Source organism: Hetaerina americana, unplaced genomic scaffold, assembly GCF_022747635.1.
Source record: "Hetaerina americana unplaced genomic scaffold, ioHetAmer1.1.p SCAF_2, whole genome shotgun sequence".
Taxonomy (NCBI): Eukaryota; Metazoa; Arthropoda; class Insecta; order Odonata; family Calopterygidae; genus Hetaerina; species Hetaerina americana.
The window spans coordinates 104320119-104336268 of record NW_027286763.1 but is presented as its reverse complement, the minus strand read 5'-3'; the positions used below and the strand labels follow the sequence as shown (position 1 = coordinate 104336268).

At 37.7% G+C, this 16150-nt stretch overlaps 1 protein-coding gene across 1 annotated transcript in view; it reads right to left on the bottom strand.

Annotated features, from left to right (window-relative positions):
• The window catches only part of LOC139688201 (conserved oligomeric Golgi complex subunit 3-like), an 83477-nt gene extending 80510 nt beyond the window's left edge, over positions 1 to 2967 (bottom strand). Inside the window, exons 1-7 of the mRNA XM_071585629.1 lie at positions 2682 to 2967; positions 2457 to 2582; positions 2242 to 2361; positions 2025 to 2132; positions 1714 to 1881; positions 1069 to 1334; positions 645 to 965 (exon numbers count right to left, since the gene is read on the bottom strand). Coding sequence (XP_071441730.1) covers positions 645 to 965; positions 1069 to 1334; positions 1714 to 1881; positions 2025 to 2132; positions 2242 to 2361; positions 2457 to 2582; positions 2682 to 2837 — 1265 coding nt within the window. The 5' untranslated portion in view covers positions 2838 to 2967. The remainder of the gene's footprint in view (positions 1 to 644; positions 966 to 1068; positions 1335 to 1713; positions 1882 to 2024; positions 2133 to 2241; positions 2362 to 2456; positions 2583 to 2681) is intronic.
• Positions 2968 to 16150: the final 13183 nt, after the last annotated feature.

The following is a 16150-nucleotide window of genomic DNA, read 5'->3' as shown; positions in this document are numbered from 1 at the left end:
AGTGGGAATAAAACCAAGAGAACACAACTCTTCCCGTTGACATCTTATAATGTCAAAGAACAAAAGTTTTTTTCTGTGCTCAGCAATCTAATGTGGAACAGAGCAAAAGAAATATTTGTTGAAATTGAGACAAAAATCTGCATCACTGAGATATAAACATGTATTATGATTATTACTTTTTATTTGCCCAGAGATCACAATACAAAAATACCAAGTGGGTGGTGTATGTACATGATATATGTAAGGCACGTCAAAAAGGAGCAAAGACACAGGCTCAATTAAGATAAAAAAATGGTGCTCAAAGTTACATAATATTTGGCAAAAACCCATGAACATTGACTGTAACATGAACATGAAATATCAACTCAGAAAAATCATTGATCACCAACATGAACCAGACCATGGCCATTGCTATAAACTAAGAGTATGAACCTACTGGTCAGGAATATTGTTGAGATTTTCATCAACTGAGTAGAACATATTACATTGTAGATATATTTTATTTATTGTGACTGAACTCAATTTGACAGGGAAGTAACCTAATAATGTTGAAGGCTGTAGAGTTTACAGGGCAACTTCTATGTAAATCCAACTGGGTTATGTGATTGGGGAGATTTCAGTCACTCAGAAATAAAAATTCTTACGTTAGAAGTTGGGACGGAGCTGAGAAGAACTGGAAGAATAGCTGATATTCATCTTCGCACACCCGCACGAGGAAAGCACAAGCTGATCGAAAGATAGCACAGTGATCACCTCGAAGCCCTGGAATACCACTTCCACCCCTCCACAAGGTACCAGTTGGGCTTTTGGGCCCCTGGCCAGGGCCTTCCTTCCCTCCTCCTCCACTGCCCACTTGGGAGGGTGGCTGGGTGAGCTCTGCCACTCCGGCTGCTACGCTTTCACCCACAATCTGCTCCCTCTGGGTCACGTAACACTGGTGGCACTCGGAAAGCAGATGACGATATCTGTTGGGAGACGATAAAAAGTAACCGCACAGCACTCAAGAGCAAATAAGCATGTATTTGATGACACTTAGTGGCTATATTGAGCACAAATCTAAAAACTCACTCTGGACTTCTGTCCAATCGGCTCTCCACTTGCTTCAATAGCTCTCTCACACGTGGTGCAGAAGCCCTGAACCTCCCGTAGAGAAGAGCAAATGTTTTTGCAGATGGATCTGCTGTTGACCCGCTCCCAGCATCAGCTGTGCTCTCCTGAGCTTGTCGAGTTGCACTTTCAAAAGTATTAACAACATAAGATCTTGCCAGGGCCACAGCACGTCCCAGAGCATGCTTGTATTTTGCCAAGTAAGCACTAGACTCCTTATATTTTGGCTGAATTAAAAGATAAATTATTAGTTTCCTATGGGAAAACTCTTGCCTATTATCCAAATTATTCAAATATGTAAATTGCAAACCATGAACCTTATTAATATGTATCTCGATTCCCCTTGCCTTGCCACCCAAAAGATAGAAATAAAAATTCACCTCCATAGAACTTACTGACTATCCTTATCCACTTCAATTAGAAGCAGACCGAGCAACTTTAGCCAAAAATACATTAGGAATTGAAGTGTTCTATTTCCTATTTCTTTTCACCAAACTCTTACAGGAATGCAATTACCGTGAGATGTGACAGAAAATTTTTCAATCCCACTAAGAAAAGTACAATATTTAACGAAAACATGAAACATTAGTCAAGTGTTTGACTTACATGACTACACATATACTCAATGCATTCATCAAGTTTGTCCAGTATGCGAATGAATGCCTCACTAGATGGAGACAGAGTAGGTGATTCCAAGCGGCTCATCAACCTGTCAACTTCGGTGAAATAATGGAGGCGCTTTTCCACTTCATTTGCAATATCTATCAGCTTATTCTGAAAAATACACATGCACATCAAGTTTACAGATTACTCAAGTATTAATACCTTCTAGTGAGGGGCTGGCAATTAATTTTACATGCCTTGTAACTAAATTTACCTGTACAACTGTGAATACATTATATGATAAATTATCGTACCTGCTCCGATAACAGATGTTCACTAACTTCGTGAAGTGAATTAGTTTTAGTAGAAACTAACTGATATTGCTCATTTAAGATCCCCAGGTCGCTCAGGGCTGTTTCAATCTACAAGAAATATTGGGAGGGTTAGAGGAGGTGAAATATTTTACGAAAAACATATAACCGTGAGTTGTGCATAAAGCATGAAGAAAATTCACAGTTAATGGCAATCAACCTGATTTAAGAGAACGCTGCATTCATCACGGTGCTGCTCAAGCTGTTTTTGGTAGCTCTCATAAACCACATCATTTTCTTTCACCAATTCTTCTTCCACGCCAAAATACCAATTTAGGAACTAAAATAACAGAAAATAACCCATGTCACAAGACATTCCCTCGTTTCTTATAAGAAATAGATATAGACTCTTAATCACTGAGACAGAAAAACTACCTGTTGGGAAGTTTCTATTCGAATTTGACCTCGGACTAAGTCGGTAAAACTTGGAGATAATTTGAGATGGTCTTCCACTTCTGCCACATCAGAATCTTTAGAAGAGTCATCATTTTCACCCTGAAGCTAATAAACAATGCCCATTAGAAGACCAGAACAAACTTATCAAATTAGCGATAGCTCTTCAAAAAAAGCTTAAATGCCCAAGCAAAAATAACCACTTACCCCAACAGGAAATGGTCGAGAACTGAATACTTCAGAGAGAGATACAATTGCGTCCTCTTGAAGGGAAGTCAATGGAGCTAATGGCTTTTGTGGTCTATCCCAATCAAGTAATTTATTTTGTATCGAACGAGTATCAACTTTCGTAACGTCATTCATGGCAATAATTTGTATTGAAAGATATTATATTGGCACACATGCTTTAAACAATGTCATTAATTTATACCTTCTCGGCAATTCCACAAAAAAACATTTCCCAGTGATAGACCGACACTGACCTCACCTGACAACTGCGCCCATCGCGACTCTATTGTTCGCCGCTTGCGTGGCAGGCGTAATTTGTTTATCACCTCCTGCAGGTAATGGTGGCATTTAAAATTACATTCCGTAACTCAATATGCGTTTCACCGATCGGAAGTAGTTAATCTGAACTTAAGAAGGATTTAACCTAATTTACTTGGCAATTAGGACTTTACCGCAAGGAAAAAAATTATTTATGTCCAAGAGATTCGTGGTTTATCCATGCTCAGAATTTATATTTGAAATATTTAACTATTTAAAAATATTAACATATGCATTTTTATGAGTAATTCAGATAGCCTTTGCTTATGGCCCCTAGCACTAAATTTGGGACTTTGTAAGTTTGACTAATTTGTTTTACTTCATCTTAAAATTAAAATTCTTCAACTAAAAATTTGAAGCATCTTAAATTTTCCAAATATGATAAAAAATGTATGTGGTTTTTGGTATTGCTTGGGACTAAAATGAGATCCTATTATAACTGATTTAAGCAATAATATATTCGCTAAAAATTTTTACTAAGAGTGATTCTTGAGTTGGCTTGATTATTTTTTCTGTAATACACCAGACAAAAGTCCATTTCCAGTAGCTTTAAGCCAATTTCAAATGGGTCTCAAGTTTCATTATAAAAGAAGCTTAGTAACATTACATCTTAAATCTTCATGTTATTACCATAGCTTCATGACTGGAATTTGAAATCTGACTGTGTGATACTTCGGCAATCTTGTGCCTTTTCATAAAATAAATTTCAATAACTGGAAATTGATACATAGAACTCAGTCAGGTACCTGTAGGAAACTATTGACTTTTTTTATCTTTTAACTACCTAGTGTGATTATAAATCTTCTGAGCCATAGGGCACCATAACCACACTAGTATGGTCTATAATGAGCATGCTAAACTCATGTCATTATTAACCTGAATGAAAAAAACTAATTGTGGTTGTTCTTACTTTATACAAATGTTACTGGTTTGAGTTTGTAATAATTGACTTGTTTTATAGATGAGGTTAAATTTTAATCATTTAAAATTTTTATCAATGTGAGACACTTGTATTCTATTTTCATTCTGCATAATGTTGGTTGTTCTCTTGTACACTCCCAAAATTCCCCCAAGATTTTGAGTTACTAGTGACGCTCTCTGATGTAACCTAAAAATTATACCTCATAATCTGGAATATTCAATATGATTGGTTGAAGCCGTATGCTCCTGCTGACAGTATGAAATATTTTGATATCTCAGCAAATTTACTGTACCTTTCTTGTTATTAATATGGATTGTAAAAGTATACCCTATCATTATTTATGAATTCAAAATATTGTGTGCCATCAACGTGAGCAACAAAGTAAAATTTCTGAGTGAATCACTGTAAACTTACACCGTGGTTACTTAAATCACTCTCTGATCAGTGAAGATAAAAAGAGGGTTGTCAGGATTTGGTAAGTTTTGTACATTATGCATATTTATAGCTTTTTGCATACACATGCAGCCATTCATTTTTTATTCAAGTCACATTTTGCCATGTTGTTGTACTGCCATAAGAGGACAAAGATAAAAATGGTTCAATTGTTTCTGGCTCAACCTTGTGGAAATTCATGTTAATGAAATTAAAAATACAAAGTAACTTTCCACTGTTTCATTATAAAAATGGTTAATGTACTTCACAAGAAATAAGGTGCATAATTTTGAGAGACATATATTATGGCCATATGAATAATTATCAAGTATGCACAGGAACATACTAAAACAGTGAAGTTTAGCAATGCTGCTGGAATATTATTGGACTTTTAAAGGTATCATTAACTTAAGAAGCTAAATATCATATATCTATGTATTGTATTATTTTTCATATGTGAATTAGGCATTTGAATCTAAATGATTCAATAAGAATTGATATGAGCAGTTGATTTCCTCTCAGAAAATTGAATTAATTCCTGAAAATTTAATGCTGAAACTTGGTGATGTTGAAGTAAGAATATATTACCAAACAAATATACTAAGAAACAACTTATAACACAGTCGAAAAAAACAGTCAATATCCCATAAATCAATTTTTAATAACAGTATTCACATGTATTGAGCCTGTATTTTCAAGTTGTATGTGATTTGCTGATGTTTTTCCTTTAAATATTTTTGAGAAAATGCATTAGGATGATATCTTGATAAACTTTATCATGAAGAAACAAAAATGATCCAAATTTAAAAATTGAAACATAAGTTTAAATAATATTAATTGTAAATTAATACTGCCTATTGACATAAAAATATTTTGTAAATGAACACTTGACAAAATAAATAGCTAAAATTATTTAACACTGTGTACTTACTCCAGAGGGGACATGGTAATCCAGGGTTAGTGCATTAGACTACAAACTGGAGGACCCCTATTCAATTCCCGGGCACACCTTAGAGCACCCTCAGCTACACCCAAAGCTGTGTGATTTTTAGGGTACCAGAACTTCCTGGGAAATCATAGGCAGCACAGGGAAGGAACTGCTCCCCCTACCCGGATGTGTGAATTGCACATACTGTCGGACTTAGTACTGGGTGAATACCACCATCATCTACCAAACCAACCTTTGGGTTGATTACTGTGTTTATGGTTTTTTCCTGACTGCAGGTGTCTTACATTACAACACAATATCTTAGAATAATAAGGCACACTATACACTTCCTAATAAGTTACATTTTTGTGCCCAAGAGATTAAAAATGTAAGAACATATAAATTCAGCAAATGTGAAAATTCAATGAAGAATTTAGAATACCAATTATTCACATGATAGGAATTCAACAAAAATATAACAGAAAAACAGCAAAATAATTATTATATCAAGAATTCTCTTAAAAGGATTATTCATAACTTATGGGTTATGAGTTCAAGTAAAGATGATGCCTTTAGATATGTGTACTTAGCATAACATAAGCTGAATTCCTGTGCGATTTAGGGATTTGCAGCTATCAAAACATTATAGGCTTTGCGGATACAGATGAAAAAAATGAAGGATGTATCCTCACAGTACAAATATAAAGAACACATATGGATTTATTATATATGACAATGCCCTTATGACTATACTCAGAAGTTTGTCCAGTCATCGTTCAATGAAAAAAATTAAAAATACTCATTGCTTTTCAATTCAATTTGGTCAATTAGTTGCCATTGGGGTATAATACTTATAATTAAGATCATTTGAGGACATCAGGGAAGGTCAATTCGAAGAGGTAGGAATTTTATGGAATGGTGAAAGAACTGATGGAGTAAAACAGAGGATTTGTATTGGCTTAATCTTAATGAAAGGTGCCAAGGTGCCGATATCTCATCCAAAGGACGGCGCACTCCACTTGGTGTGTTCTCCACATGGCACCTAAGTAGAGTTTAGGATACCTCCAACAAATTCTGCCAACACTATGCTATGAAACTGGCCCCTCATGGTAACCAACAGTCCAGGTAGACCCCCTAAATTTAGTTAAACTGCCGGGAATGTCCCTCCAGATAATATTTATAGTAGGTAATTATATGGGGGACCCATAACTACCCGGCCTGACTGAGAGATGGTCATAGTTGTTGGAAAAATATCACTGTATTAGAAAGTGCACAATCTATAAAGCATATGTTTCAAGTTTGAATATGCCACGTTGTTTAGTATTTGTTTAGCAGCCATCAACAGTGAATGTTTTCAGTGAAATAGTGGAAATGGATAAAATTGGTCATCGGTATGTAATACAATACTTTTATTTGAAAGGCTTCAGTCCAACCAATATAAAGGCTGGACTGGATTCTACACTGGGTGAGTCTGCTCCTTCGTTTACAACAGTAAAATATTGGGTAGCAGAGTTTAAATGAGGCCGTACGAACTGTCAAGACGAGCATTGCATTGGTCCACCAAATGAGGTGATGACCCAAGAAACGGTGAAGAAAATCAACAAAGTGATCCTGGATGATCACCGACTGAAAGTGCACGAGCTAGCAGATATAGTAGGCATTTCACAAAGTGTGGTACATCGCATATTAACTCGAAATTTGGACATGAGAAAGCTGTGTGCAAGATGGGTATCACATTTGCTCACACTCGTGCAAAACCAGTGTCGTGAAGATGTTTCAATTAAGTGTTTAGCAAAGTTTCGCATAAAAAAGCAGAACTTTTGCCCTGTTTCATGACCATGGATGAAACATGGGTCCATAACTCCTCATCCGAGACCAAAGAACATTCAAAACAATGCATTCAAAAGAGAGAACCGTCGCCAAAGAAGGCGAAGACTGTTTCATCTGTAGGCAAGGTCATGGCATCGGTTTTTTGGGATGATGCCCGTGGGATAATTTTCATTGACTATTTTGAAAAAGGAAAAACTATCAACGGCAAGTATAATGCGAACTTATTACAACGTTAGAGCGAAGAAATCAAGCAAAAGTGGCTGCATTTGGCTAAGTAGAAAGTGTTGTGACAATGCACCAGCTCACAAATCCGTTACTGCAATGGCCGGAATTCATGAATTAAAGTTTGAATTGCTACTTCATGCACTCTATTTGCCAGATTTAGCCCCCTCGGATTGTTTTCTGTTCGCAAACTTGAAAAAATGGCTCGGTGGTCAAAGATTTTCCAACTGTGAAGAAGTGATGTCGGCAGTTAATGGCTATTTTGAGGAGCAAGACAGTTCTTATTACAAAATGGGTATTGGACTTATTGAGCATAGCTGGGAAAAGTGTATAGAGCTGGAAGGAGATTATGTTGAAAAATAAATACATTTTTTTCCAAAATTTTTGTGTTTTCTTTGTTGGGTCGGGTACTTCTGGGATTACCCACATAGAATACACCCACCAACGCTACTCCTACACTTCTGCAAAATTGAATGGATTTGCTCCATTTCAGAAATGTAAATAATTTAAACAGCCAATGGAAACAACTTGAAGAATAAGGGATTGGGATGTCAAGGAGGGGATATGAAATATTTACATCAAGAAAAGACAAGGAGTGGAAGAGAAACAATTGTTATTCCCATTGATTTCAATGATATGATTATTCCTCAGAGTGTGATGCGTTTATACACACACATAGGTACAAACACATTGATTTTAGGATTTCATGGGATATTATATTAATATCATGGCAAATAAACTAAGCTCTAGATGTTATCACATATGAACTATTCACCACGTCATCCGTTGAAGTTTTATATTATGGCCAGCTGAATATCATTTGACTTCTGATCGGGGCACTCTTTTAGGAATCCTCCCCCTCTGCCTTGAAATATTCAGGATTTAAAAAAATAATTTTATTTTTCAGCCAGTTACAGTTTGCCCCCTGTTGAAAACTCTCTAAATATGTTCTCATATTTAGAAACATGCTTCGATTTTTCTAAAAAAATTCTGCATAAAGATTGATTTATTGCTTTCCTTAGGGAAAAAGTGCAAACTACAATTAGTGAAGTGGAGTATTAGGTATACAATGTAGGAAAATATGCCAACCTACAATAATGCCTAGAGTAAATATTCAATTTCTATTCTACATTCTTGCGCTAACATCCATTTAATGATTAAGAGAATTCATTCAGAGAAAGCTGATGATACGAATAATATTCTTATTAGCTTGAGACAAAAATAACTTTTGATGAAATATCTTGCTATTTCAATGTAAATAAAATGTGAAATTAGTGACAAAAATGATGAGGGGTTACAAGAATTATTAATATCAGCAGCATTGCTGAGTACATTAGCAAGTTAGTACAAGTATGATAGGTATAGGATGAGAATTAAAGCGAGAAAAACAAAGGTTATGTGGTTTTTCAGAAAGAGAAAGGTTGTTTTAAGCATCAAAATAGGAAGGCAAAAACTAGAGCAGGTGGAACAATTTGCCTATCTTGTAATTACTTCGGACCAAAATGGTCAAAGTACTGGGACATAAAGAGAAGAATTGTGTTAGGTAAAGAAGCTTTCACAAGGAGGAGGGTATTGATGACAGGGGCTTTGAGTAAGAATGTTAAGAAAAGCCTTGTCAAAACTTTGATATGAAGTTTAGTTTTGTATGGTACAGAAAAATAGTCATTGAAGCAAGGCATATTACAGACATATATTGGAGTCTTTTGAAATGTGGGTATCCAGATGGATGGAGAAGATGGAGTGGACAGAAAAGAAAAGAAATGAGGAAGTACTTGGTATAGTGGGGGAGGAGAGGGGATTGTAGGGAGAAATCATATGACAACAAGAAAAATGGAATAAAAGCATATTGATTGGCAATAGGAAGTTGAATACTTTCATGTAAAGGGGAGGATGCTAGGCAAGCGAGGAAGTAGTAGGAATAGGATGAGGAAATGAAGGGAGGAAAGAAGTATACTGAATTGAAGAATAGTTTATTGTAGTGTGCTATGTCAGGTTTTGCCTGCCATATCTGGTTTTGATGGCATCCTTGGAAAAATTACCCTATCATTAAAGATGCTTTTAAACCTTTTAATCCCCAATTTTGGTGAAAATGAGACCTATCTGCACACAAAAAATCAAAATTGTTTTTTTTAAAGAAAAATCGAAAAATAAATGGAGGCTCTGTTTAACTATGAAGCAAATATTGGGTTAATGTGTTTGACGAGTCTCTTATAACATTGTTCCCAAAACAACTGAATATGTATTAATTTATGTTACGCTTTCATACCTAAAATGAGATAAAATGTTAAGTATTTAAGCATGTTATATAAAGTGATATAAAATTAATTACAGTAAATTAATTTGAATGTGATTTCTTCAATTATTTTGCTTCTTACCAAACATGCTTTAGGCACCTACATGTAAATACCTGAATTGGAATCCTGGAGCAGTTATTGATTCCTGGTTTGAAGACCATCCTTTATCCATAACTTTAGAATCGGAGAAGTAGGAGTTTAGAATAAATAAAATGCACATGCTTCAAAACCAAATATTTATTCGTTGTCCCATGATTAAAGATAACACAAAATGAGCAACAAAACAGAAAACATGTGCCAACTTGGCTGGAACACCAGAAAGCAGGCAGAATGCTTGGCATTTTAATATTTGGTGGATATTGTGAGGGTATGGGGAGGCTATGATCCATTTGACCCCAAGCTGAGTTAACGGTTGGTTGAAAACTTTGAACAATATTTTTTTTACTTTAATATATTTGATATTTTTTGGCTGAGCGGGGGGGGGGGGAAGAATTATTTCATTCGGTTTTATTAGTCAATTAATTAGGCTCCAATGTCTGGCCTTGTCGAAACAGGGGGTTTAATAACTAGCCACGTGCTCCCATTCACTCACACGCCCACGTTTTGATATAAGTCCACCTAAAGACATCGCCTCTTTCATCTACGGAGCACTTTCGTTGTCAGTTCCCCTCTCCGCCCTTCCCCCGTCCCCGTCGTGACTCTTTCTCCCGGCCCCCTGCATTCGCCCACAGGCAGCCGTCGTTTCTCCCCTCCACAAAACCTTTCGTCCGCCCTCCCCGCCGGCACCAAGAGGGGGAATATATGTTGCAGCTGTCTGGTCGTTCGTCAGTTCACGTCAGGGGATTTCTAGCGCTGTGGGCCCTCCGCATGGAAAGCAGCCCATGACTCCTCTCTTACGACGCGGGGGTCCCAAACAACTCCCAAACAATGTGAATCAACTGAATTACTGAATTTTAATTAATATCAATTGACCTTAATTAAAATTTAATTGTTAATGTTTATTGTTAATTTTAATTATCCGAAACCGGGGCGAGACTCGGCGTGGCGTAATCGTTAGTTTATTTGATCGTTATTTATTGAGGTTGTTTGGTGTGGACTGAGGCTTCACCTATCCATTCAGCGGGCACCCTCGTTATGAAACGCAGTAGAATAATTAAGGAAAGAAGAGAACTGAAAGTGAGCAGTGAAGATACAACTAAAGTAACTCTTAATTATTTAGCTTTCAGTAATCACAATTTTTTTCGATCATTGTATCTAATCCGGATTCCCTTCCACGCTGCCTAATGCTGCCCATGAATTGTATGCTGCCACATCAGAAATAAATATCTAGTTGGCTAAATTACAATTGGAATGATTAAGCTTAGGTATGACGTTTTCTCAACCTTCCTCCTCGACATTACAAAATATAACGATTCCCCTTTCGATATCGTTACAAAATCTTTGTTTCGCGTAGTTAGTAATGCCTCTGGTAAAGATAATAGTTGTTGGATCAAAAGTTTCCGCCAAGAAATTCATTCGTGCTCCATTGTAAACGCCATATCCTTTTACCCACTTCTACAAAATAATCACAGTAATAAACCAAAATCTTAGTCTAATATGTGAGAGAGGGGCACTGGAGTCTCGTACTAAACGACGTGTGAAATCCACACAACAGGGCAGATGGCCAGTCCCTTGTGCTACCCGTGGTTTCCCAGGAAGACTTGGTAGCCAGAAAAATCACAGAGCTTGGGTAAAGCCGAGGTTGCCTTAGAGGTATCACATGGATTTGGGCCCTAATGGAATCTTTAGGCGAGTAGCCAAACAATCTACCGCTACTGCGCCATCTGCCTAAGGGTTGCGGAGAGCTATTGACCGTGAAAGTTATGTTGATACTTGACTTGAAAGTTAATGCTTATCATTGCAAACGACGTGATGAAATAAAAACGTACGCAAGTTTTCTCAAATATACTACCTTGATCAAAAAGTTCCCGGAATAACCACCGTGTGGCGCTCCCATCGTTCCGATTTGAGTTCTGTTTTTTTTGTTAAATTGGTACATCTGTTGTTGATATTCCCTTTAAATCTTAGTGTCATAACTTGACATTTGCAAAAGTTACGGTCGGTTTTCGGTATGTCCATCAGTGCTTCCTGCGATTTTTCCATTACTTCCTCTCGGCTGCTAAAACGCGTTCCCCGTAATGGTTTTTTAACTCGATTGAACAGAAAGAAGTCACAGGGAGCCAAATCAGGTGAATTCGGTGGCTGTTGGATGGTATTTGTTGCATTTTTCGTCAAAAAATTACGAATAATGATAGCACTGTGCGACGGTGCGTTATCATGGTGCAAAATCCACGAGTTTTCTGCCCACATTTCTGGTCTCTTTCGGCGAATTGCTTCACGCAAACGTCTCATAACGCCCAAATAATACTCTTTGTTTACTGTCTGGCAAAAATTCATGATGCACTACACCGTTGTAATCCATGAAAACCGTCAGCATTGCCTTCTTTTTTGACTGAAAACGACGTGGTTTTTTTGGTCTCGGCTCATTTGGTGAACGCCATTCACTTGCCTGATGTCTGGATTGCGTGTCGTACTCATAAACCCACGTCTCGTCTCCAGTAATGATCCTTTTGATGAATGTGGGATCGGATTCAGCCTCGCAAATCATGTCTTTTGCGACGTCAACACGGTCTCTTTTTTGCATGAAATTGAGGTCTTTTGGCACCAACTTTGCTGCTACACGACGGAAACCCAAATCATTAACCACAATGTCTTGGGCAGATCCATAGGCAATGTTCAAGTCCTCCGCTATTTCTCTGATGGTTAATTTGCGGTTATTGACCAACATTTCTTTTACTTTATCAATTTTTTCACCGACTTTCGATGTCGATGGTCTGCCACTGCGTTCATCATCTTCGATTGACTCACGACCACTTCTGAACCGCTCGTGCCACTGGTAAACGACCGTTTTTTTAGAGAATCGTTGCCGAAACACTTTTCCAACATTTCCAACGTCCGTGCGCCACTAAATCCGTTTTTTACGCAAAATTTAATACAAGTTCGTTGTTGCAAATTTAAATCCATTTCTGAAATTGTAAAAAATCGCCAACACACACAGAGATAGATGTACTCTTGGCTACGTAACTTTTGCAAATGTCAAGTTATGACACTAAGATTTAAAGGGAATATCAACAACAGATGTACCAATTTAACAAAAAAAACAGAACTCAAATCGGAACGATGGGAGCGCCACGCGGTGGTTATTCCGGGAACTTTTTGATCAAGGTAGTATGTAGCAAGAAAACAGAAGAATTATTCTCCCTCTCATTGTCAGACGAAGAAAAGAAATGCCTGGATAATCCAATTTTTTCTTTATGCATGGTAGCCTTGTGAATGGAATGTTCGGCCACTGAGAGTCCAAGTTCCATTCCCGATAACTTTAGGCAACCTCGGATCCAAACAAGCCTTGTAATTTTTCGGTTAACATCGAAAATATCATTCTTGAAGCAAGCCATATTGTTTATCTGAAATGCTATTGTTGCCGTGGATACAACTGGGAGAAACTGTATTCAGATCGTAAAAGGTTTTATCAATGGAAGAACATTTCTAATGTCATGTTGAAAACGAATAAAACAAATGGGTGGGAGAAAATATGGAAACATGTTTTCAATTTATAATTCAAATTAACAACAAGCTATGCCGTTCGATTCTTGCACACATCCCACTGACAACATAGAGAAAGGAACTGGGCCCAGAGAAGTGGATCACGTAAGCAGCCTCCTCTTTGGTGGAAAATAATCTAAGAAAACTTGTTTATGGGGTTTAACGGTGGAGATCTCGCAGATGATGAATGGTACGTGGATCTCTGATAGCTCCGAGTTCGGTTGGGGTATTTTTTTGCGTGTTTCGTGCTGTTACGATGTGTTCACAGGACTGAATGAGTGCAATTTAGGAGAAGGAAGCGCGCGCGCGCGTGTGTGTGGGGAGGGGACACAAGTGGGCGCTGTTCAAGAGTTTATTTGGATTCCTTGAGGACTGTAAGGCATTCGGTAGAAAGGGAGGCGAGCTCAACTAAAGAGCTTTCAGTAGCGTGCATGCTCTCGAATTCATTACGTATGTCACAAAAGAGCTTCAAGTGACCCAGTACAGCTAATACAAAGCTACAAACCAAAGCTGCTTTAAAATGGTCGGGAGAAACAAATTCGAAATTTCAAATAGTAATCTGAGAAAAGGGTGTCCATTATTGCCCACACACCTTTAAAAAATTCTTCTTCCTACGATGGTTCACAGTTTAAGTAGATTTTGGATGGCAAGACCAACTACTGCTAGATTTCTAAGCCTTGCCTAAAAGTACACAACATGAACCCTACGCTATAATAAATCTTTCTTCGATTCCGCGCACATTCTAACTCCCTCCACACATTTAAACAAGCCTACCATTTTCCCAACAATCCTCCCTCCTCCCCCACCATGCCTAATACCTCTTCGTTTCTTTTCCGTTCTATTTACACTTTCCATTCTTCTCAGCAACTACTCCAATCTACGCCTATCATTTTGCCTAAACGGCCAAGTTTCCGCGCTCCATACCGAAGAATTAATGAAACTTTTCTTAACATATTTGCTCAACGTCCATGCTAAGATATTCATTCAAACAAATAATAAAATAATGGCAGCGAATATATAAAGAAAATAATGAAATTCGGCGGACAAGGAAAGAATGAAAGTCCGAGGATAATTCATAAAATCAGTAGTCAGTCAGCTAAGGGGTTGCAAACATTGCCGAGCGCATTGAAAAGTCAGAGCGGACAGAAAGGAAAACAAACAAAGAAGTGACCAGGGAGAAAAATGGGACTGACTGTTGGAAGAAGTAGTAGTTTTTGTGGGAGGCGACCGACAACTGAGGTCATTTGCGCCATTAGGGAGAGGCATGAAAGGATGAAGGGAGGAGAGAAACCCGTCGTCGGCATTAGTCTATTCTTAACGAAAGGGGCCAAGGGGTTCGCAGATTAACGTCCCATCCGACGGAGATCGAACTCACTCAAAGTGCTCTCCACATAGAAACTCAAGTAGGAATCGGGACACCACTGAAAAATATCTGCAGCCTCTGGGATTCGAACCCGGGCCCTATGTGTGGGAATGTAGAGCATATTTAATAGCATTGGGGCGTCGACGACTGTTAAGTACAGGGGAAAACGTTAGGCAAGCGAGGAAGGGAAAGGAATAGAATTAGCATGTTGGAAGAAGGAAGTATAGATAATTGAATAGGGGTTTATGTGTTGTTTCCGTAAGTGTTGGATGCCAGGCTGTGTTTTGCGGGAGAATGAAGGCAATCAACGTTGTACTTTTGTGTAGCCAGTGCCCATCCAAAACCTACCTCAACCGGTGGATTTAAAAAGAATCTACGAGAGATGTAAAAGTTAATGAAAATTATTACCTTGGATTGATTGCTACTTTCAGATTAAAGTTTTATCGCAAAACATTTAAAAATTAAGTTATATAAGAGACATAAAAGTATACAAGTATACGTAAATGTAAATAAATCCTACCATTTGCTTTGGAAGTCTACCGTTTAAAGATGGTTTTGGATTGATACCAATTGTACAAGTCTATTGAACTCTGTTGTCTCCGGCGTAACTTGGTGGAATTTACTATGGTCTTGCTTCAAAGATCACGTTTCTGAGCTGCAGATAACAGTGCTCTATACCAAAGTTTTCCCTAGTCTTTTCTTAGTCTTCTTACTTAATGTCCTTGTCATCAATTCCCTCTTTTTGACGGCTTCTTCGCTTAACACGATTCTTCTGATGTCCCAATTACTTTGACCAATTTGGTCCAAAACACTTCCGAGATATGTACACTGTTCCACCTGCGATAGTTTTTGCCCTCCTATTTTAACATTTAGCTTAGATTTTCATTTCAAAGAAAAGCGTATAATCTCCGTTTTTACAACGATTATCAGTCTATTAACATTACACCAAATTTCTAATTCACCCAGAAATAATTTTAGCCTATTGGCAGAATGGCGAAATATATTTGATCATCCGAAAATCTAGCTCAGTTTATGAATTCCCCTCGAATGTGCATTCTTACCTCCAGTTCTTCAAACTACTCTTTTGCCATCGCCTACTCATATAAATAGGCTGAAGGTAGGTCTCCTGCCCCTCCAATCTATTCCTATTTTCCTCAAAATGCTCATTAGTTTTGCCCAATTCACTCTATCAAACGCTTTTTCGAAATCTACGTAACAGGCAAATACCTCCTGGTTGTGTAATATTCCTCTCGATTAATAATCTCATTACTGCAATGGCCTCACGCGTACCTCTCCCCTTCCTAAACCCAAACTGATCATCCCCTAATTAATCATTTGCCCGACTCTCTATCCTTTTGTTTATTATCCTGAGAACAACTTTAGCTGCGTGGGATATCAAACTTATTGTCCTCACATGATGTAGACTTTACCTTTTTCGGAATAGGAACTAACATTGATCTCACAAAGTCTTCCGACAAGGTTCCTCCCTCATACCTC